Source organism: Anarrhichthys ocellatus, unplaced genomic scaffold (assembly GCF_004355925.1).
Source record: "Anarrhichthys ocellatus isolate YVR2014 unplaced genomic scaffold, GSC_Weel_1.0 scaffold19, whole genome shotgun sequence".
In the NCBI taxonomy this organism is placed as follows: domain Eukaryota; kingdom Metazoa; phylum Chordata; class Actinopteri; order Perciformes; family Anarhichadidae; genus Anarrhichthys; species Anarrhichthys ocellatus.
Genome location: NW_022280049.1, coordinates 6478972 through 6502723, shown reverse-complemented (window position 1 = coordinate 6502723; position 23752 = coordinate 6478972). Strand labels below are relative to the sequence as shown.

At 41.7% G+C, this 23752-nt stretch overlaps 4 protein-coding genes across 7 annotated transcripts in view; 2 read left to right on the top strand and 2 right to left on the bottom strand.

The window, feature by feature from the left end:
- The first annotated feature begins 3105 nt into the window (after window positions 1–3105).
- ctsf (cathepsin F) lies at window positions 3106–8081 on the top strand. Its single transcript, XM_031857653.1, has 14 exons — window positions 3106–3524; window positions 3926–4036; window positions 4545–4626; window positions 4836–4897; window positions 5068–5140; window positions 5425–5538; window positions 5711–5859; window positions 5970–6066; window positions 6207–6287; window positions 6441–6560; window positions 6822–6886; window positions 7056–7146; window positions 7228–7286; window positions 7591–8081. The coding sequence occupies exons 1-14, from the start codon at window positions 3285–3287 to the stop codon at window positions 7663–7665; spliced, it is 1419 nt and encodes a 472-aa protein (XP_031713513.1). The 5' UTR covers window positions 3106–3284; the 3' UTR covers window positions 7666–8081.
- A 2057-nt stretch (window positions 8082–10138) lies between these two features.
- Window positions 10139–13113, top strand: eif1ad (eukaryotic translation initiation factor 1A domain containing). Its single transcript, XM_031857654.1, has 5 exons — window positions 10139–10290; window positions 10667–10785; window positions 10899–11007; window positions 11622–11730; window positions 11854–13113. Exons 2-5 carry the CDS (start codon window positions 10696–10698, stop codon window positions 12068–12070), a joined length of 525 nt encoding a protein of 174 aa, XP_031713514.1. The 5' UTR covers window positions 10139–10290; window positions 10667–10695; the 3' UTR covers window positions 12071–13113.
- nrg2b (neuregulin 2b) overlaps window positions 11767–23752 on the bottom strand; it is a 66016-nt gene continuing 54030 nt past the window's right edge. For all 4 annotated transcript variants that reach the window (XM_031857648.1, XM_031857651.1, XM_031857649.1 and 1 more), the window contains one exon: window positions 11767–11794. The gene's annotated coding sequence lies outside the window, so the exon portion shown is untranslated. The remainder of the gene's footprint in view (window positions 11795–23752) is intronic.
- On the bottom strand, window positions 14837–16731 carry LOC116389474 (N-acetyllactosaminide beta-1,3-N-acetylglucosaminyltransferase 2-like). The gene is made up of 2 exons (XM_031858167.1): window positions 16620–16731; window positions 14837–16226 (listed from the first exon to the last, which is right to left on the bottom strand). The coding sequence occupies exon 2, from the start codon at window positions 16220–16222 to the stop codon at window positions 14837–14839; it is 1386 nt and encodes a 461-aa protein (XP_031714027.1). The 5' UTR covers window positions 16223–16226; window positions 16620–16731.

Genomic DNA, 23752 nt, shown 5'->3' with positions numbered 1-23752 from the left:
ACTGTGATCATTTCGATGCAACTCGTTTCAGATCTCACCAGGTTAATGTTTATTGTAATGAACTGAAACCAATGGCTGCCAGAGGGTAGAAAACACATGTCATTTCTGAGAAAGTCATTTGTGTGAGTGTTTTTGACTTAGCATCGTGGGGTCACTTACCTGTGGTGTGCACTGTACATCAGATGCTCTTGTAAAGAGGAGGGGAATTGTGTCTTTCCTCTCAGCAAAGGCCAGATCGGTGTCTCTTTTAACCCCCTTCAGAACTGTTTCACTTGTCTTGAGGTTCTTCCAAGGACCTGCAAAACATTGGCATCACAACAGAAAAGCAAAGCAGCCTTACTAATCTTTAACTAATAGTCTAATTAGCATTACTTAATAAACTCATCAACATCCATCTGTGTATGTCACAATAAAGACAAAATGTGAAAGACAAAATGTTGTCTCAGCTAAATGTTGGTGAATCAGCAGGACAATTATGTCAAGTTGGTCCGAATTAATGACCTTGAGCAGCAGCTAAAGGAAGCTAAGTATGACATTGATGTCAAGTCGGTCCAAATGTATGACCTTGAGCAGGATCTAAAGTGGGCTAAGCATGACAATAATGTCAAGTCGGTCCAAATTAATGACCTTGGACAGCTTCTAAAGGTGGCTAAACATGACAATAATCTCAAATCGGCCCAAATTAATGACCTTCAGCAGCGTCTAAAGGGGGCTCAGGGGGCTAAGCATGACAATAATGTCAAGTCGGTCCAAATGAATGACCTTGAGCAGCGTCTAAAGGGGGCTCAGCATGACAATGATGTCATGTTGGTCCAAATTGATGACCTTGAGCAGGATCTAAAGGGGGCTCAGCATGACAATGATGTCAAGTCTGAAGGGAGCCTCTTGCCGGCTCCAGCTGCTGAGACGCAGACCACACGTTGGTGGTTTCGCTGTGCCAAAGGTCTACTGAAAGCAGGAGTGTTTGTTGGCATTGCTGTCGCTGGAGTGGGAATAGCGAGCACTTTAATGTGTCAGACTGGAGCGTGCAACCTGTCAAGGCCCATATGATGATTAGCACAAAGATAACATGTTGTGAGTGTGATGCCCACCAATGTGTTGTCACATGTGTGTTATGTATTTTGTTTTCATGCACAGCCAATATGTTTTAAAGTGAGCACACTTGTTTATTCCAGCAATAGTTTTATCAGTGACTGACCTAGTGGGAACAATGATGTTGCCACTAAAGCCACTAGAAGGCACTGTACTCCAGAGAAAGCTAGAGGGACGTGAAGTGCGAAGCAGGATGTGAAATCCTTCTTTTCAAGTGACTGCGTTCAGGAGACAACTGCAAGGCTAATAATGTTTAGCATTTTAAGACCATCCTACAGTTATAGATTCTGTTATCCTTCATGTTCGAGACTTTCTATCTATCTTTAACTTTTTATCTCATAACTTTGAATCTCATAACTTTGAATCTCATAACTTTCTGTCTCATAATCTCATAACTTTGACTTTCTGTCTCATAATTTCGACTTTCTATCTCATAACGTTGTACCTCCCTAGGCCACTGCTTGTGGTAGCTTGACTTTAGGGTCGCCGAGTCTATGCTGTCAACACGAATGAGTAAGGGCCACTATGGCTGGCAACCTGAGCAATGGCATGCTCAAGTTTTTGACCACATAGACCTTTGCCAGGTTTGCTTGGCTCCTATCCTCAGCAGCAGTCTAGTGAACCCCAACACATCTAGAGGAATCCGTCCTGGACCAAGTAAAGGCTTCTCTGCCTTCTGGAGCACAGGCTGCTGTGCATTGGAAAAAATGCTCTTAAAAACAGACTGTGACACAACAGTGACATCCGCTCCGGTGTCAAGTTTGAAAGTGAAAGTTTTGTCCATAACGTCTATATCAACAGTCCATGGATCAGCATCAGATGTCACAGAGCCGAGAAAGAAACTCTCCTCCTCTTCCTCAAGACCAAGCACCGCTTTACCAGCAAGGCACACACGCTGGTAGTGACCTTTTATTCCCACAGGAACGGCACTCTGCATCCTTAGCAGGGCACTCGTGTTCAGGGTGGGGCATACCACCACATCTGTAACACTGGGAGCTCTTTGGACTTGTACTCTGAGAGCTGTGTGGCTTTGCGACATTACTTTTGAATTTGCCGAATTTAGGCTTTTCCTTTAGCTGTCCGCCTTTAAACACTCTGTCTACCGAGCTGATTATCTGATAGTGAATGTGTTGTAATTACATTGAATGTGTTGTAATTCTGTTATGCTGTTCTACACATGACATCTATTGCACTTCTGTCCATCATGGGAGAGGGATCTGAGAGGTCTCTTCCTTTTTTTACCCCGTTAAAGGGGTTTTTTGGGGGAGTTTTTCCTGTTCCGATGTGAGGGTTCCGGGACAAGAGGATGTCAAATGTGTACATATTGTAAAGCCCTCTGAGGCAAATTTCTAATTTGTGATTTTGGGCTATACAAAAATAAATTGAATTTAATTTAATTGAATATCCATCTGTTTTACACCATTGGCATCACTCCTGATGTGATGAGGCGGACAAACTTGAAGCTTCTCTCATTTAACGTCTGCTGCACGCGCATATGCAAGTCCAGGGTCGCGAGGCTAAACCACAGCACTGCGCTGCCACCTACTGGGCATAGATAGAAATACACTTCTAGGGAAGTTTTATTATGATTACCAAGATCACAGAAATTCGTTCTATCAAATATTAATAAAACAAATACAAATGTGACATTGTGTGTGCGTCCCATAAATAAGTTACCAAACATTAATCTAAAGTGATAAGTTGATAAGTAAAGTAGAAGACACTGTAAAGTGTCGCTCTAGTACTGGGGCAGATTAAGTTGTTATTTATTTCACCATTCTCCAAATACCAAAAAATATGTAATTTAGAATCTCGCTGGACAAATGAAAAATACTTATTTATATATATAATGTATATGTAATAATGACAACCAGGTGATGTGTTTTTTCGTCTCATTTATGTGTGCTGTTGAACATTTATTACGGCTTTATAAGAGCCAACAACATGCTTGTGTGCGTTGAATTACACTGTATGTTTCTTGAACACACCCCGCCCACTAATACCTTTGTCTCCTCCCACAACCTCATCTCAGTTTTGTTTGGCAACAACACGCTGATACCTCTTGTGTAACCACTGCTGATAACTTCATATCGTTGTTTATTTCAAGACAAACAGAAAATCTCTCTTTTAAGTGAGCAAACACTGGACAGCTGCGTCTTTTCTTTCTGACAACACACCGGGCACTGGCAGAGATGGGTTTCCGCTCTCCGGTAATCCTGTGGCTGGCCCTAGCCGCCGTGCTGGGCTCAGTACTCGGGCTTGGTGAGGACCTCGACCGGCCTCTGATCGGGCCTCCAGGCTCTCCTATCCGGCTGCAAGAGTCCGATCCCGGCCTAAAAAAGGCTCTGGAGTTCGCCGAGGAGCGCTACAACCGAGGCTCCAACGCCATGCACCTCCGCAAAATCAGCCGGCTCCTCTCGGCTACCAAACAGGTAATTTAACATCAACACAGACTGTGTATTCTCCCTTTATTTTAAATGTAATTTATTCACAGCATTGTGGCAGCTTATTTATTCAACACGAGTGTGAATGGTGAATGTCGGCTGTATGACGATTTGCGACATTGCAGTAAGAGCTGCGTTCAATTCATTGTAAACAAAGGTACCACTGCGGACTATTCAGAGCTGCGTCATGTCAGCAAGAGTTAGCTAAACAAAGGCCGGAAAGAGGTGACATATCTTCAAAATAATAGTATAAACTGCGGTATACATGTTTGTTATTATTACTCCACTACACCTTTTGAGTCATGTCTGAATGAATGCTTTATTAAGAGCAATATTTCTTGTTTGTAACTCTAACGTGACCACTGTGTGTCTTTGTCTTTGCTTTGCAGCTGGTGAAGGGTATCCGCTACACAATAACAGTGGAGCTGAGTAACACTCAATGTAAGAAGTCCACCATGCTCAGGACATGTGACTTCTATCCCGAGTTGCACAAACTCAAGGTAGGCTGTGAGTGTTGGTGTGCATGAGAGGGATTAGGGTGAAGCAGGGAGACAAAGTAGGTCATTATCTCGGTTTAAGAATAGCAGATTTCTCCAAGGAGTATGAAATATTCCAAAATCGGTAATGTGTTAGTCGTGTGCCGAGTTATCATCGCAGCAGTGTAGTTATGTCGGTTCAGCTGAGATTCAACAGATCTTGTGACCTGAGTTTCACTTGAAGTAGCCCCAAGCATGCTTATGCCTCATGACCTCATGCATGCAAACACAACCTGACACATACACTTCTTTTTTTGTTTGTTTCTTCACTCCTCTATTTTTAGACTTTACAATGGAGACCTAGACGGTCTAAGTTGAGACGTTTCACATTTGAAAGTATAGAGACGGACAAGAGACACGACTTGGTCTCTTTGATGTCGTTCGATTGGGCTGCAGTGATTGTCCGACATGTTATTCCGCTTGTCAATCAGTTTTCAACAGACCTCTGTCCTGCGTATGTTTTTGTTGTCAGACGGAGGTGTGTGTGTTCGAAGTGTGGGACGTTCCCTGGCAGGGTGCTTCAACTCTGCTCAAACAGAAGTGCCAGCCTAAAGGTCAGTCAGCAGCCTCACACATCGTGGTTTGGTCACAGTTCTGGCTGAAGAACACACCTGTGGTTCACACTAAGTGACTGTACTTTTATTTGTTTGAATTACTAATTTAAAATCCACAGAGTCACAGTATTTTTTGAGACATTAGACATAAATGTATGTGGTCTGTACACTGACACATAACATTTTGTCCTGTTTGTCTTTCCTACCAGTTGAATCACAACATGAAGAAACCAACACGGTCGTGGATGTGTCCACCAGCCAGCCTCTGGAGGTAACAATGATGTCCTATTCAGACCAATAACAGCACTGACAACACATTCCACCGTGTTATCTGCCTCTTAGATAACCCTCTAGTCCATTCGTTGTGTAAACTGCCATCATCAGCTTGGAATTGAGATTAAAGATAAACCTGCATGTGATTGTCTGCTCATTATCTGGCAGGAATCCGTTGAGCTGTTGGGCCAGTTCAAAAACTTCATGGTGACATACAATAAGGTCTACAGCAGCCAGGAGGGTGAGTGACTGACACTAATGTATTGTTCATACCAAACATAGTACGGTGCATAATGTGTCGCTTTCCTGTTTTAACACCTTGAACCCTTAATGTACTCACAGCCTTCCCATGGGGTTATAAGTGTCTCATCAACAGTGAATGAACATTAATAAACACATAGTCCAACACATTCTGAAATTACTCACATCACATGAAATGTAAAAGATTGATAAACAGGGCAGTCCTTCACTTTCAAGTGCCAAATCATTAAACAAAAAATGTTTATTTGACCTTTGATCCTGCAGAGGCAGATCATCGTCTGCACATCTTCCACGAGAACCTGAAGACTGCTGAGAAGCTCCAGTCTTTGGATCAAGGGTCAGCCGAGTATGGAGTCACCAAGTTCAGTGACCTAACTGGTACGTGTCTGGACACGTGTGTGTGTGTGTGTGTGTGTATCTGCTCGTATTTCCACACAGTTTCCAATTAGGAAACACACCTTCTGATTTTTACGTGTTGCATCAGCAGTTCTTCAAAAATCCTCTGAAGTAAGACAAAAGTTTAAACTGCTCTCCCTCTGTTTTCCTCCAGAGGAAGAGTTTCACTCTACTTACATGAACCCGCTGCTGAGTCAATGGACTCTTCATCGGCCGATGAAACCGGCCTATGCTGCCCGAGGCCCCGCCCCTGCCAGCTGGGATTGGCGGGATCATGGAGCTGTCAGTTCTGTTAAGAGCCAGGTACCAACAAACAGATTTAATTATAGGGCATTCGCCCTCAGTAGCATGTTACTAGTGAAGGAGTTATACCTCCTGCCTACTTCGTGCTGATTGAGGTGTGTTTCTTGCAGGGTATGTGTGGATCCTGCTGGGCATTTTCTGTGACAGGCAACATTGAAGGCCAGTGGTTCCTGAAAAATGGGACGCTGCTGTCCCTCTCTGAACAAGGTAACACACACACACACACATGCACACACGCACAGATGATACAATAATTCTGTAACTTTCTCCTGCAAGAAAAAAAAAAACAGTTTGTATTTACAGATGAAAGCCATGATTTGATTGGTTGACTGATTTGTCCTTCACAGAGCTGGTTGACTGTGATGGGCTGGACCAGGCGTGCAAAGGAGGGCTGCCCACAAACGCTTATGAAGCCATTGAGAAGCTGGGTAAGTGTCACTTGGGTGGAGGACGAGTGACGTGTGCAACCATTTAGAAGCATTTTAGCGTTCAATGCAGCTGTTTGTTGACTCTGAGACGCCTGCAAAAGCATTCATGTGATGTACGCTGAGCCTTTAATCTTCATCTTTGCTGTTGTTTAGGTGGTCTGGAGACAGAGACTGACTACTCCTACACCGGGCACAAGCAGAGGTGCGACTTCACCACCATGAAGGTGGCCGCCTACATCAACAGTTCTGTGGAGCTGTCCAAAGACGAGAAGGGTGAGTGGGCTGAGCGAACAGAGAGGGCATAATAAGGAAGTGAGGACAAAGCACAGACAGAAAATAAAATTGATATTACTGAAAGTGACAGTAATTAGATTTGATGAACAAACAGTAAAGACACAAACAATGATTTGTTGATTACTATTTCAAAGAAAAATAATAATTATGAAGATGAATGGGTGTTGATTTTGATCAATTGTAACTAGAAAATTCAGCCGGGTGGCAGATGGAATCAAAGAGCTGTTTTCTTCTCCTCAGAAATTGCAGCTTGGCTGGCTGAGAACGGACCGATCTCTGTTGCACTGAACGCCTTTGCCATGCAGGTAAAGTGTCCCCCACAGCAATGACTGCATCGCTATAATATGACACCACTTCCATTTGAGTTATACGTAAAGAGATAACATCATGACATAACGCGTTAAATTGTCACTAAAATGTGATCATCAGTATACAACCATATTCAATTGATCTTTTCTTTTGAAATGTCCGTAGTTCTACAGGAAGGGCGTGTCTCACCCTATGAAGATCTTCTGCAACCCCTGGATGATCGACCACGCTGTGCTGATGGTGGGATACGGTGAACGTAAGTGTTTTTTTTAATTTTTTTATCCTAGCTTCATTCACCCACTTCCTGCTTCTTGTATTAATGTTTCCATGCTTTCAGGTAAAGGTGTCCCATTCTGGGCCATCAAAAACAGCTGGGGAGAGGATTATGGAGTTGAGGTAAGACAACCCCACCTACTAACAGTCTTTGTGGATTAGAGAAAGGTGTAAACAGTTCTAAAAGATAATACTTCATTCTTCTTGATGATATAGCAACTAGAGCGCACATTCTGACTTTAAACAATATCACCAGAATTTCCTGACTTGGCAAGACGATAAGTACAAATTAGTCAATGTGCACTCTTGAATTTGACACTGCAAGACCACAACCACAGCCTGGTGTTGTTCTGTTGGGTTGCACTATACTGTACAAAACTAACTCCTGTTTTGTTTGTGTGTTTTTTTCTCTCTGTCTCTCATACAGGGTTACTATTACCTATACAGGGGGTCCAATGCCTGTGGGATCAACAAGATGTGCTCATCTGCTGTGATCAACTAAAGAACTAACACCTCATACCCACACCATCATAGTACATGTACTACAGTTGCCAGCTGACCTCACCTTCATACCTCACACCTCGTGTTACTAAAAACATACCAGCTTTGATAAAGCTAGCTTTGCTGAGGAATGTTATAGTTATTTTAAAGTAGATTATATGTGCCCATTTCATTCCGTTAGTCCTGCAGGTCATAGATTGCTGTGTTTGGGTTTTAAGTCCTCTTTCCTCAAAGTAACAGAGCCCGCGTTTGATACAGAGCGTGCACTGATTGAAGTTAGACTGATTAGACGTGATTTTACCGACCTGTATTGGTCTGCACATATGGTTGGTACATAACTGCAATATAATTATAAAAACTGCTGTAAGACAGTGAGAACTAAGTGAAGGTGGAATAAATAAAAGTGTGAAATCCTAATCCTTGTGTGTGGTGTTCTTTTCTTACATGCACTGGAACAACAGAATGAAACGTAATCAATTGAAAATTACAGCATAACATTTTTTATTGTGAATAGATTATACTGTCAATAAACTGCAATGAACATCAAATTGCTTAAATGTCTAAGTGACTGATGTTAAAAGTAAGGGTAGACAATGTTTTTCTGCATAAACATGCACTGATATTAGGGTGAATTAATTAACCCTCCTGTCGTGTTCGGGTTAAATCTGACCGATTTACAACTTTAATCAATCATAAATATTGTGTTTTACATCTGATTGCCTCAAGGCCTCGTGATATCTTCCCCACTAGGCATTTGAACATATAAAATTGCTGATCACCACTTTCATTGAATTTTTTGTGGTTTAGTCAACTTTGTAACACCCATTGTGTTCCCGGTCAAAAGTGACCGCCATAGGAAATTAATGGGAAACACTGGATTATGTCCATTCATCAGATGGAAAACAGCCCCATACACACCCACAACCACCCCCCCTCCCCAACACACACACACACACACACACACACACACACACACACACACACACACACACATGTGTAAACACCTGTTCACAGCCCCATATACACAATTGTACACATTTCAAACTTCAAACAAAAAAATCAGGTATTTGTTATGGGAACCCATCTCTATACCACGCTTATGTGTCCATCCCCCCACGTGAACCACACCTTCCAGACTAAACAATGTTTCATATCTTCTCACTTTCCCCCTAAATAAACCTTTATCTGTGCCTTGCGCTCATTTTACTCTGTGAGCACAATGAGTAGGCCACTGATGAGGTGATTTTCTGTCAGAGAGGCTCTGGACCTAATTTGTGAACCAGATGAAGAGATTGAACCGGAGATAGAGGAAGATGTCTCAGAAATTGAAGACAACAATGATCCTGATTTCGATCCGGACTATTATGAGACTGACCAGTCAACAGATGGCGAGGAAGTGGCACCAGAGAAACAGGCACCTGAGGTGACATTCCAGTCCAAGGGTGGCAACTTGCTCTGGTATTCATTCTCCCAGGACAGAGGAGGCAGAGAGAGAGTTGAAAACATAATAAGGATGACGCCAGAGCCAACACGATATGCAACATCTCGTGTGGATGACTTCAAGTCCAGCTTCCAACTCTTTTTACCAGAGTCCATTGAGGGTATTATACTGGACATGACAAACCTGGAGGGGAGGCGTGTGTTTGGGAACATGTGAAGAGCATTGGACCAGGTAGACCTCCAAGCCTACATGGGTCTGTTGATTCTAGCAGGAGTATATCGGTCAAACAATGAGGCTAGAAAAAGTCTGTGGGATGCGGAGTCCGGGAGGCCTATATTCCTGTCAACAATGTCCTTACAACAGTTTCAATTAATTTGGCGATACATTTTCAGTGTCTATTCTTTGTATATTCACAGCAGTTATTCATATAAACTACTAGTCTGAGACATTGTTTACAGCTTAAAAGGGTGTTAAATAACATTTGGTGATGATTAATGGTTTTTGTGTTAATGTAAGAGCAGTTAAAACAGACCGGTCAAATTTGACCGCGAACACTAAAGTAAGGGGGGAGAAACGAACACGACAGGAGGGTTAAGTATTTAACAATTAATTGGCCTTAAGTAAAAAAAAATAGCTGAATAAAGATGGCATTAATGGAGAAAATCTTTTTTACCCATGTTACCTTGTGTATTGCGTAAGAACTGGTTGGCAACAGCAAATGCTAGTGATCTTGAACGTTGCTCAAATTGAGAGAATACAAAACTCTATTACCCACAATGCAAAGACACTGCCGCGGAATAACTAAACCTGTGTGAGGCGGTGTGGAGCAGAAGGTTAGGATTAGAGTTGGAACAAAAATCTGTTCTTGTTGGAAACTATTATAGTCAGACAATTAATAGCAATTGATGCTGACGTGACAAAGTTATGTGACGTGTCATTCTAAGCCCTCACTGAACGTCCATTTAGCCTACAGATAAAAGAAAATTAGAAAGCGACTTTTATTTTGAAAAGGGTGGACCACTCGACACCGGAAGTGAAACATTTGGGGGTCGTCAGAAAACAGGAACACATGTAGTTTGGCTTTACTGACAAAACATTTCAACGTGTCTTTTCTTCAAAGTGATTTTTAGCTGCTGTCACGCTGCCCAGAAACACAGTTCACGTTACTCTCCTCCTCCTTTCAAGGTAATTATGTGAACTGCTAACGTGGTTGAGCTGGTTCTGAGATAGCTACCTCTAACGTTAGCTTACTCAGCTAAAGCACCAGTCATGTTCATGTTATAGTTAAAAGCAGACATTTGGCATAACAAGTTAAGGCCACGTTAAGTGTCGTCATTCGAATTCAAATCAATCTCGATATCCAAACATTTATAAAAGTTGCTGAGCGAACGTTAACTTATCACTAAATTGTATGAGTTTATCTAGTTTTCAAAACAACCTGTCAATTTTGTTTTATGTTATGGTTTGTCAAACATCCTGTGTTAGTTAGATTTTCCTTAATGAATCGTTATTTAACCCCAGCAGAGTGCATTACTGTTAACCTAACGTTAACTCTTCCCAGCTGGCGACGGAACCTGAAGCTCACCGTTTATGATGTCACAGGCCACCAAACGCAAACACGTGGTCAGGGAGGCTTTTGGGGACTTCGTCATGCCCACAGAAAACCAGCAGATTGTGAAGGTGGGCTGTGTAGACTTCAGTGTATCTCACGTATTGACCGTAAACAACCCCTGGCATCACAGCGAACAGCTGGATGTTCTCCTGACTCTCATCTCCATCCTCTGCACTTGTAGGTCACTGGTAGCCGTGGCAACAACCTCCATGAAGCCGTCACAGCCCAGGGTGTGACCTTCCTGGTGAGCATGCCCCCCAAGTTCCGCAAGAACCTTTGGATCAAGAGAGGTAAGGGATTGAGTGGGATGCTTAGATTAAATAGTCTAGAATAGATGATCACAGAGCTCATTTGGTATCAATCATATATATATATACCTTTTTAATTAGCGCCCAGGAGTCACAATAAATAAAGTGTTACCACTTCACAGGGATATGCCAGTGCAATATTTGTTTTTATTGATCTTAAACTTTGTGAATATCAGACTGTAGTTTTGCACACTTGATTTCTTGCAGATGTGGGACGCTAACATATTCTCTGTAATTTCATATCGGCTCTAAATACACACTGAATATATTATCTGTCCGATTATTATTATTTTTTTTGCATATTATCTCATCTCCCACAATATATTTTCCCAAAATAATAGTGCTTGCATTTTCTACCACAAGGGTTTACATGTGGGACATTTGACTCGATGTTAAGCCGCTCTGCAGCTTTAAAAAATAAATGATATTGGTATTTGGTGCTTTTTCAAAGAGACTAGATATTGATATGATATCGATAGAATGCGCCCATATCAGTCACTGGTGTGAGGACGTATTAGTAAGTACTGGCTGAAAGACAAATCGTTATTTCTCTTCATCTCCCTTTATTCTTTGGTTCTCGTTTCAAACATGTCTAGGTCACTATGTGATTGTGGATCCCATTGAGGAAGGAGAGAAGGTGAAGGCAGAGATCAGCTTCATTCTCTACAAAGATCACATTCAGTACCTGCAAAAACAGCAGCTCTGGTGAGTGGGCACACACACACACACACACACACACACACACACACACACACACACACACACACACCTAGCATCACTTGGTCAAGTGTACCTGAGCGTTTTGTTTTTCTCCTCGTCTTCCTCCAGGCCAGAGGGGTTTACGAAGGAGCCGGACAAGCCAAACAAAGAGCAGAAGAAGCAAGAGGAGACGGAGGAGCAAGACGAGGCCTTCAGTGGCTCCGAGGATGATGAGAGTGACCTCTTTGTAAACACCAACCGCTGTAACTACCAGTACAGTGAGAGTGAGGAGGAGGACAGCGAGGAAGAGGAAGACAAAGAGGAAAGGACAGAAAAGGGTTCATAGTGGCAGCACCGAGGACACGGACGATCGAGAGTGAGAGTTGTGAAAATCACGAGGCGGTGTGCTCTGCTGTGCTGCTGCCATCACTGACCGATGATTTGAAGAGATGGCCCTCGTGCCACAGCTCCGTCTGGACTGCCTGATGTAGCCGTCACGTGGCTGGGCTCATTGAATGGACTTTAATGTAATGGAACAGAATGTCTTGCTTGTTAAATTGATTTAAAAATAATCAGTGATGTCAAACGTTAACTTAACTGTCAGTTTGAACTCATTCTGTAGTTTCACTGTCTTACTAAAAATGTGTCAAACTCAAGCATGTTTATAGTCTGAACTTCAGTCCAGTGATTGCTGTATTGCTAGTACACTACAGGGTGTCCAGTATACCCAGGTCATGCTGTACATTTGCAGGATGTTAATGTGAATTGTTAAATCCATTCATCATCCTCCATAGGACAACATTGAAAATTGCATGACTCAAAACCTTGTCACCGTTGACAGACCACACTTTGATCATGTTTAATTTGAGTTCTTAGTTTAGCGTGAGCATTTAAACATCTCTCCAGTGTTACTGGTCCTCTAGAGAATATTGCTTTAACAAGCTGGACTGTTACCGTTCCTACAGATTATTTGATTTTCAAATGAATGCAGCCGATAGCCTCGGTGATTTTAAAGATCAAAATGCTCTGGTTCCAATTGTATCACGTTGTTCTAATAGTTGGTCATTGTGACTGATTTGTGCCTCATCTTTTTCTGACATTCCTGACTGATTTTGGTTTGTGTAATGATAAAAGTTTTGGAAATAGATTCATTCTTAAGATGTTTTTTTTTTTTTTCCATCACTTGGACTTCGACATCATCCTCGACGTCTTCCACTTCAAGAATTCCACATCTTCTAAAGAATAGCTTGCTTTTTATTTCACATTCAAAGAACCATTTCTTCCAGAAACTGTTGCGCGGAAGGTGATGACGGTAAACACGTTGTTCCCAGATCTGCCACGTATACATTCACAAAAGATGACATAATATACTATATGGCATAGAGCGAGTAGTACAGTGGGTATGGAAAGTATTCAGACCCCTTTAAATTTTTCTGTTTCATTGCAGCCATTTGCTAAAATCAAAAAAGTTCATTTTATTTCTCATTAATGTACACTCAGCACCCCATCTTGACAGAAAAAAACAAATGTAGAAATTTCTGCAAATTTATGAAAAAAGAAAAACTGAAATATCACATGGTCACAGCAAAGGGTCTGAATACTTATGACCATGTGATATTTCAGTTTTTCTTTTTTAATAAATTTGCAAAAATTTCTACATTTGTTTTTTTCTGTCAAGATGGGGTGCTGAGTGTACATTAATGAGAAATAAAATGAACTTTTTTGATTTTAGCAAATGGCTGCAATGAAACAAAGAGTGAAAAATTTAAAGGGGTCTGAATACTTTCCGTACCCACTGTATATCTGTACCGCCAGTGGAACCCGTTCTGCAGGGATTATCGTCGTGTTTTGTTTTGGAAGGCATTGACGTCAGGGTTCTTCCACCACCCCCGTAAATACATGGCCGATATTACCTGCATCAATACATTTATTTTAATCTAGCAAATAAGACATGACAAAATGGATTATTGTGCTTGCATCATAATAATGGTTGGTGATTAAACAATTATTTGAAAAATGTTTTATTTGGCTGAAAGAGTTGTTCTGTACTAGTTTCTTTAGCAAAGCAGATTATAAATAAGTCCGTTGGGTCTTTGTGTGTGAAGTACAAGAATATATCTGACTCATTTGTCATAATAGCTAGTCGGTTCTCTATAGCATAACTGGAGTGGAACCAGACTGACAGGAGACCTCTCCAGTTTTCAGCACTGCAAAACTTTTTCAACGGCTGTAAACTCAAACTCATCTTTAACATTGGCTGCATTAACACAGCTGCTTTCATCGTATACTTTATGTACGTAAACAGGTCATTTCAGATTCTACTGGCCTTTAAAGAGATAAAGCTGTACGTCTTTTTGAAGGAATAAATAACTCATTGTTCCTCTTACAAAGAAAAAATGGAATTCATAAGCAATAAAACACTAATGTTTAATTTAATACACTCAGGGTTTTTGCTGCTACAGCCTTACCTGTTATATGACCACTAGCTCACGGTGGCTAATGTCAGCACACTTTAGCTAAACATTACTGAGTCAGTTCACAAACGTTGTCTCTTCTACATTTGTGCCGCTCTCCAGCACTGTACACATTATTCTCCCATTTATTTCCATTCATTTCAGTCCAATAGAACAGTAAACTTGCAGACTTGAGGGGTTAGGGAATACATTGTAGCCAACTTCATGTCTGCATGTCGTAGCGAAGTTATCATTGTGTGGTATGTGTAGATTGATATGAAGTTTTCAAAAGCAGTGATATATCGGTCAAAATGTAAATAGACATTATGGTCACAGTGATGATTTACAGTCCCAAGTCGTTAAAGGTTATTTTGTTATATGATCTAAGGCATGGCAATCAATGGCCTTTCAGATAAATTATTCATTTATAAAAGTACAAAAAAAAATAGTAATTGTAGTAAATAGTAAAAATACTGGTTTAGAAATTATGATCAACTATTGATCAATCTATTGTCATATCAATGGACCACATTGTTAAGTATAATTAAATATAACCCCAGAACATGGATGCCTCAGATGCCTTAATAATTAGTGTATATTATTACAGCAGCTCACTACTGTAGTGGCAAAATTGTTTGTTTGAGAAACTTTGGCTGGTCCTACACTTTTGTTGTGTTTTCCTTCAGGTTTGCCTCTCTCAGGGGCGCATCCCAACACAGTGACTGTGTCATTTTCATGTCGTCCCACAGTTGAACTACCTGGGTGGGGCTTCGTTTGTGTACCAATAGAATTGTGTGATACGAACACAGCTCCTCCTCCTCTTCCCTGTTAGGAAAGTCAAACGTGAGGAAGGCAGGGTGGTGGTCCAGCCGAGCGTTAAGCCGAACCATACACATCCCCACATAAACGTCGTCGATTGGGAACAGGTGAACCCTTTTAGACATGTTGTGTAGGCGTTTGGTCAACAGGCCTGAGTACACCACCCCTCCACCGCCTGCATACAGAGGATAGAGGCCCTTGTAGAAGCTGTCTGGGATAAAGTACTTGGACTCGTTGACTCGGTTGGGTAAGGCTGCAACTATGACATCCCCAATCATGAAGTCTTCAATGGTCTTGTGTGCTTGTGGCTTCTCTAGCTGGTCCTGGAGGTACGTCATCATCCTCGGGGTGTTGACGAAGACGTCGTCGTCCCCCTTAAAGACGAAGAGAGTCCGGTTGCAAGAGTGGCAGAACCAGCTCCAGAAGAGCACGTCTTTCAAGGTGAGATTGAAAAACGTGTCCCTGAAGTCCCACTGCAGAATGTCTCCATAACGTTCGCTCTCCATCTGCAGTAACTCAGATGACCTAACACCCAAATTTTCCTCTCTTCCATTCCCGAGCAGGAACACCCTGCGGACGTATCCTCCACCTTCTCCTCGTCCTCCTCCTTTACCTTTCCTCCACTGTCCTGCTACCCATCCCGCCTGGCCCCAGGTCTGTCGAATGGCCTGCCGGTTCTTAAAATTCCGCTCTGTTGACTTGATGGCCAGGAGAAGGAGAGGGGCGTCCCTCTCATCCTTCGCCCCAGCTCCACATACTCCATCTGGCTGGATGAGGGTTGGGTAGTCTCTCCTTTGCATGTGGCTCACATACTCTTGTAACTGCTGTGGTAGCTGATCAAAAGTTTTCCTCATGCTGTCCAAGTTGGTAACTTCAGAGAAACCTTGCGTCCGTAGGGACTCATATGAGGTATCGTTGTCAGATCCCCTCTCGATGTTGTTGGGGTGCAGAATGAGGTTGAAATGGCGGTCGATGGTCATCTGGAGACGGTTCCAAATGGGGTCTCCGTGCTGGCGGAGGTCCCAGAAAGTTTTAGGGAGTGGGCCAAAGCTCTGGTTGCTAAAAGTTCCAGGGGCCACAAAGTGAATAAGTTCTGGTGCTGCAGTGCTATCACTCATGGCCAAACACAACATGACAGTAGCATAGGCGAACAGCAGGACCAAGGAGATGCATGGCGTGCACACGCACACCAACACTGTGCACCAGCGACAGTAGAAGCGTGCCATTCAACTGCAAATATAATAGTATGTTAGTTTGGACAAATCTTGAATCTGTGTAAAAAGAGATGTTTTTGAGTATCACAATACAATAAATGTGCCATGAGTTAGTGTATGCATGGACAGAGAGTAAGACATAGTCATCAGATTAATTTTTCCCAGTTGGAATGTACATTTGTAAATGTTGAAATTTCTCTAGAGACTTGTGTATCTACAATTCAATTACAAACTGAGCCAGATCAGCTGCCAAATGGACCTTGTGGTTTTATCGAACCCCAAATCCTAATTAAAATTATTACCGATGTGTCGGCCTACAGTTTAGTCAAACTAAGTCATTTGGCAAGATGAGATCATCTTCTCTTAGGGTGCTGAAATAAATGAAGAGTCAACAGCTTTCTTTGCTTACCTGTTTCGAGTGAAGGCTCCCACATTCATTGAACACTTGTCTGATTTGATAAGCAAAGCTGGTTGTCCACGCTAGTAATCCGATTGCCTCCTTATCCGAGCATTTCACAAGAAAAAGAAAATTAACAAAAGATTGCCTCTCGAACAAGATGAAATCCAGATACAGTGAGTCAAGGTTCTTTCTCCTTTCTAGCCTAAAGTCATCTGACGAGCTGTGGTACAACCACATTGGTGTGAACAAAGATCACAAAAGAAACACCCTCTGACAACAACGCTAACACAACAACCTATATATCCCTCCACTAGCTGAGTGAAACCTGTACAGAACAGGTCTAGCGGCCAGATAATAGGTCTGGGAGCATTGAAGAAGAATCCTCCCAATACAATCCCCCATAGTTTCTCTGCCCCCAACTCATCAGGTAAAACAGGACGTGTGAGCTGGAGACTCAAGTGCTTGAAATACCTGGGGTGCCTCTGGAATCCTGAAAATGTTGTGTTTCATCACTTCTGGTAACAATGAAACCCGCAGTGGGTTTGGGAAACACCCAAAGCACCCGTTGAAAAACACTCCTGTTCAGAACGGGCCAAATGCTTGTCCTGTGGTGTCTCTGGAGAACCACTCCACACTAACAGAGAAATGAAGCTCTAGCCTAAGTTCAGTCAGGAAGACGATGCTCTTGCATGCCTAAAACCGTCGTTTTTTTTCTCATACATCTGCAGTTCACTCCTCAGGAATGCTCACTCATCATTTCATTGCTCGAGGCTGTCAATCATGATATCAGCTGTTTAGATCAGCTGGTCTCTTCTATCCAATAGCACAATGTAATGGTCATTTTTTACGTAGTATATATTTCTACTCAGTATATTGTACGTGTCTCTGTTGTGCAAAAGAAGAGTTCTCCCTTCCCTGTTCACAAAGATAATTGTGTTGTATGAGAATGTTCCATGCCAAAGCCTACGGGCCTTTTGGTTGCTTGCTGTTTGTTTTTCATTGTTGTTTCTATCAGTCTGAGACTGAAATGTCTGTAACATTGGCCATCGGCCCCCACCTTTGCTCATTCTGTATAAAGAAAGTGCGTTCACTTTTGTCTTGGTTCTTCCTCACTGAGACTGTACTGTTGTGATGATTGAACCTTCTCTGCACAGAGAATAAATATAATGATTATTTCAGCATTAAAAGACTCACGCAAAGCGGGTATAGGAATTTTTTCCACCACGACAACAAAACAGTTTCATCATTAGACTATCATCTAGCTGCTGTCTCTTTTTAAATATTGTTTCTTTACCTTCAGGACGTTCATGCTGCTGTTACGCGCCCCTCCACCTCCCCATCTCCCCATCAATGCATCATTATTCACACTATCCAGCATCATGTTAGAATCGAAAGCTCCACCGTACACAGTACATTGTGTTGAAAATGACTTTGTTTCACTCAAAGTCAAAATGTGCATGCAGGATTTACTAATCTAATCTAATCGTTTTTCTTCATAAAAACATGATTTAAAAAAAAAAAAAAGCATTATTTAGCCATGTCACATTATCAGGCTTCGTCCAGCATACAGCAGCAAAAGGCTGCTCACTTGTTACACCACTGCTCTAATTGTTACAAAACCCGTTGATGGTACATGCCTACACTCTGCCCCATTATTCTTAGTTCATAAATGATGAAAAGCACAAGTGTTGCTAATGTCGCTGATTAACAATGACCCTATTAAATTGAAATAAACCAGAAAGACATGACAGCTAGCATGGACACAGTAACAGGACCCTGGATGTGGCAAAACTAAAAAGGAACACAGACAAAATTAAATATTATTATCAATCCCACCTGTGGTTTTCCTGGTTTGTCATATAAGTCAAAATGTCTGCTGTGACAGAGGCCTGTTTGAATGAAAATGAAAGTCATCACACGCTACAATAAGCTGTTATTTGCCATTTTTGTAAAATGTAAAACTTTACTATCCAAATTAATGTTTTCTCTAAAAAACATTCTGGAGTAGCACGACATATTGCAAATAATCTATGAATAAAACTAGAAAATGCATTTCCTGCTGAAAATGCATTGGAATGCTGAAAGCTGAAATTAATTGTCAAAAAATTGCTGAAAATTAAGAAATGGGAGACTACCCATCTGGAAAATGTTGAAGCTTGAAAGCATTTAAACTGCACTGCTGAAAACCCTTGTAGTTGAAATGTCTCACTATGGTGTCTGTAGCTGAAAGTATGAGGAAGAAGGCTTTGAAAGTTGAAGAAGTTTAACAGGATTTGAAGATATTCTCCATAGAGATCCCATTCAAAAGAAAATTGCAAAAAGCTTAATAATTCAAAAAGTTGAAAGATTACAAATATGAAAAGTCATATCACCCTCTCCTGAAAGAGCTGAACATTTTGATATTCGAACGGTTTCTGTAGCTTAAGAAAATTTCAGCGGTAGTGATATTTGTTGTAGTAGTAGTAGTAGAAGTTGTAGTTGTAGTAGAAGTATTATTAGCAGTAGAAGTATTAGTAGCATTTGAATAAGTACCAGTTGTAGCAGTAGTGATATTTGTAGTAGCAGTAGTAGAAGTTGTAGTCGAAGTATTAGTAATTAGAAGTAGTAGAAGTAGTAGTATCAGTAGTCGTAGTAATAGCTGTAGTAGTGGTCGTAGTATTTAATATAACAGTAGTAGTAGTAGAAGAGGTAGTAGCAGTAGTAGTAGTACTAGTAGCAGTCGTACTAATAGCTGTAGTAGTATTAGTACTGGTAGTAGCAGGAATAGCAGTAGTAGCAGTTGTGGTATATGTAATATCAGTAGTGGTAGTGGTAGTAATATCAGTTGTGGTACTAATAATATTGATGGTATCAGTAATAGCAGTAGTAGTAGTAGTAGTAATAATAGTAGCAACAGCAAAAGTTGCAGTAGAAGTAGTAGCAGTAGTAGTAGTAGTACTAGTGATACTAGAAATATTAGTAGCAGTAGTAGTAGTTGTCGCAGTATTCGTAAGAGCATTCATTATTTCAACAAAAAAGCCTAATTTTGAGCTTAACGTTTAAATACAGTTAATCCATGAGGCTTTTATTTTGAAAGGGTGGAACTGGGTGGGGGAGAGAGGGGGAGAGGAGACATAATCTTAATGTTTGACACACATAAACAGAGTTTATTAAATGACAGGCTTCATCACAAGCATTTCAGTTAGAATTCACTCTTTGGGGCTTTTATTTTGAAATGGGGTGTGGGTGGGGGGGGGGGGAGAGGAGACATAATCATAATGTTAGATAAACATAAACAGGTTATTAAATGACAGGCTTCATCACAAGCATTTCAGTTAGAATTCATTTTGTGGGGCCTTTACTTTAAAATGGGGTGTGTGTGTGTGTGGGGGGGGGGGGGTCCTTTTAAAATCTCTAAGACCTGAATGACTGTATGAGAGACACAGAGAGAGAGAGAGAGAGAGAGAGAGAGAGAGAGAGAGAGAGGATGAGTGAGTGAGTGAGTGAGAGACACTCTGATCTCTCTGGCAATTTTTCTCATTTGGAGATTGTCCTATGTTTTATCATTTACAGCTTACATGACTGTTGTCCTGCTCTGCCATGTCTTTCCTCGTCTCTCCCTCTTGTGTCGCGGTGTGTGTAAATGTCACTCGAATCAGGAAACTTATCAGAATACCCATATTTGATTGGCTGAGCTGCATCACGTATATCTCTAAATCATGTGTGTGCGCTTTTATTTTAAAATGGGGGGTCCTCTAAAAGTCTCTAAGACCTGAATGACAGTATGAGAGAGAGAGAGAGAGAGAGAGAGAGAGAGAGAGAGAGAGAGGAGTGCATGTGTGTCTGTGTTTATCAACATCACTAATTAGCTTAATCAGAAACACCTGTGTCCTTGCAGCCTTTTCATGGAGATAAAACAGGCAAACACCTCTCAAACAAATCATCAAAACTCCCATAACCGTAGCTCCTATTGCTCCGATATTAATAAATGAGAGGAAGGATGACTTGAGAAACAGATCCTGTAAAAATTGTGTCTGTAGTGTAAAAAATGTGGCTGAACTGGCGATCTAGAAATGGGGTACCGTGTTCTGTGGAAGATGTTTTTGAGGCAAAATTTAACATTGGTCTCTATGGAGCAGAAAGTTGGTTTTCCTCTCAATAACAGGCTTCTGTGCCAAATGTGTAAATCTGTGGGATTCCACAGTCATTTGTCTACGACAAGGACAATATTAGCTACTTCTACATCCACAAATTATACATGAAGAGTGAAGATTGTGGACACAGTGGCAAAAGACAAATCTTTTTTTCACACAAATCTCAAGCTGCTCTTCACTCTAGCGGTGACATCACGCACTCTAAGCTGCGCAATACACACCCATTATAAAAGCAGAAAAGGAGTGAAAAAAATCATAAAAGTTAAATTGCTGTAGTTCAAAAAGTGTAAAAGATATCAAAAAGCTGAATTATGCGGCAATATATCAGGATTTTCTCAACATTTGAAAGTTAAAATGGTGTCTGTAGCTGAAAGTATGAGGAAGTAGAAGGATTTGAAAGTTGAACAAGTTTAAGAGGATTTGAAAACGTTCTCCATAGACATCCCATTCAAAAAAAAGTTGTACAAAGCTTAATAATTCAAAAAGATTAAAGGTTAGAAATATGAAAAGTCATAGCAGACATGAGCTGAAAGAGCTGAACATTTTGATAGTTGAACGGTTTCTGTAGCTTAAAAAATGTGGAAGGAGTTAAGTAGCAAAATACGTATGGAAGAAATATAAAAGGTTGAATAAAGAGAAACAGGATAACAATAGTTGGAATGCTTAACAGCATTCCAACAATTACCATTTTTATCAATTTACATGCAGAAGGCGCCATCGTCCAGTTCATGGCACATATTACAGACGAGGAGAATGCTGCCATCTACTGGTCATATCTCTTCAACTCCATTCTTACTGTACATTTGGTGCACTTTGTTACCACCTCTTTACATAAATAAAGAAGGAACAACAGATTCTGGGCAACCGTAAATAAAAAACTATCGTTTTTTGTGTGTGACAAAGATGACAGGACTGTTTCAAAATGGTAGGAATAAAGTTTTATTTTTCATATGAAGGGGTGGTTTTGGATTTGTCTTCTTTTACAAGTAGTATGTTTTTGATAAAACTTGCAAAAAATCATCTAGCATATTCCAAGTTTGATGGACATGAAGAGAAAGGGGATTTATTGCTGAATGTTAAAATGAAGACACGTTTTTTTATTTTTTCACCGAGTGGAAAAACGATTTGCTTGCTGCTTTTTCCATGCACCCAACTACCAGTACCACTAGGACATGCAGAGGGGTTGGGGGTGAGAGGAGAGGAGAGAAGGGCAGGAGGGAGGGGAGGGGAGAGAGGAGGGGCGGAGAGAGAGGGAGTTAGGAGGTATAAAAGATAAAGGCAAACTGCTTGACAAACACAAACATGGCAGGGCTTTGTGTGTGTGTGTCGTATGAGGCTTTGTGTGTTTGTGTGTGTGTACATGTCTCAGTGTGTGCTTCGTTGTGTGTGAGGAGTGCATGATGTGTGAAATGTGTGTGTGTGTGTGTGTATATGTAAAGAAAAGGGGGGAGTGCAGGGTGAGGAAAAAGAGATGGGGGGGGTGTTAACAATTCAACTAGCTCTAGAAGCACACTACCCTCACTTGCAGTATTTCCACGTTGCAAATCCCAGATTGATTACAGTGATAGTAAGACAAAACTAGCCAGACCTTTGGGTTATGAACCCAAATAATGTTTTCATATATTTCTAGCATGATTCCCCTAAATCTGAAGGGGTTCGTCGCCATTTTTAAGATACTTTCTATATCTGTGATCCATGCATCTCCTGTGTGGAAAAAAAAGAAAAACAACTCTACTTGTTGGAAATGAACTCTAATAAGGACACATTTTTCCTCAGTGAGCTCCAAAGGGTCTCTAAACCCGATGTATATCGGAAGACTTTCAGACACGATCAGCCTACCGTTAGTGTGCTGTTCAGTACACTCGTCTGGAGATGGGGCCTAAATTCATCTGTTGCTTCTGTAGGTCGGTTACGGGGGTGAGAAAGACATGAAGGTGAGGGGCGGTGTGAGGTGGAGGGGGCGGACGGAGACAGACAGATAACAGATCATTAAGTCAATATGACCAAGCAAAGGAAGTTCAATCAATAAAGGTATAGGAAAGCAAATCAAGGATGCAGTAATCAGTATTATCATATACCGTCGTTTGGCTGTGAGCTTAAGAAAAAGTAGAATCGGACTCAGAAACTCGCTCTCTAGCAGTGTGAACCTGCACGCAGCGACCCGCGACCGATTTTGACCCATCGGAGCAGCGCCATCGCTACAGGTGGTGAAAGGTGGTGGCGATTCCAGGGGCCCGCAGTCGGAGAGGGCCCGTAAAGTAGCAGGTTTATATTAGTAAAAGAAGAAGAGGGAGGGAACCCAGAGCAGTATCCTCCTCTCAGGGGACACAGACTTCCTAGCTACACCCCTGCAACATAGTGAACAGATGTGGTCTCTGCATCATTTTTTCATCATCATCATCATCATCGTGACCCACACGCCGCGACACACATGCCCACTTACACACATATACACAACCTTTTAAAGTAAAAAGAAAAGAAAAAGCAACTGAATCTCCCTTCTGATTCTAATAGTTTTTACCCACGCTTCCTTAATCATGGCCACGAGTGAACGCAACAAACCTGACGGACAGACAGGAGGGAGAGTGAGGGGATGTGGATCTGGCCTGCGGACTGAACTGTGACTGAGATGACGTGCGCTCACTGCTTTGAGTCTTTTGGCTGTGATGTGATGGGGAAGTCCTGAGACACAGTGCGGCTCTAAGCTGCTGGCATAGGAAACGGGCGGGCTGGGCAGTCCACGGGAGGCCAGAGTCAGGCTGGATTACAACTGGATTGGTTAGGTTTGGATCGGCAGCTCCCTGGCCAATGACTGCTCACGGAGGGAGGTTCTTACAGTGCAATGGAGCTTCTGGCAGCGTGAGGATTGGTGACAGGAGCATGTCAGTCAAACAAGAGACCACACTTTTCAAGGTGAACGGAGGCGCCAACCGAATGAGGCTTTATGGGGTGTACATATAGGCACACACACACACACACACACACACACACACACACACACACACACAC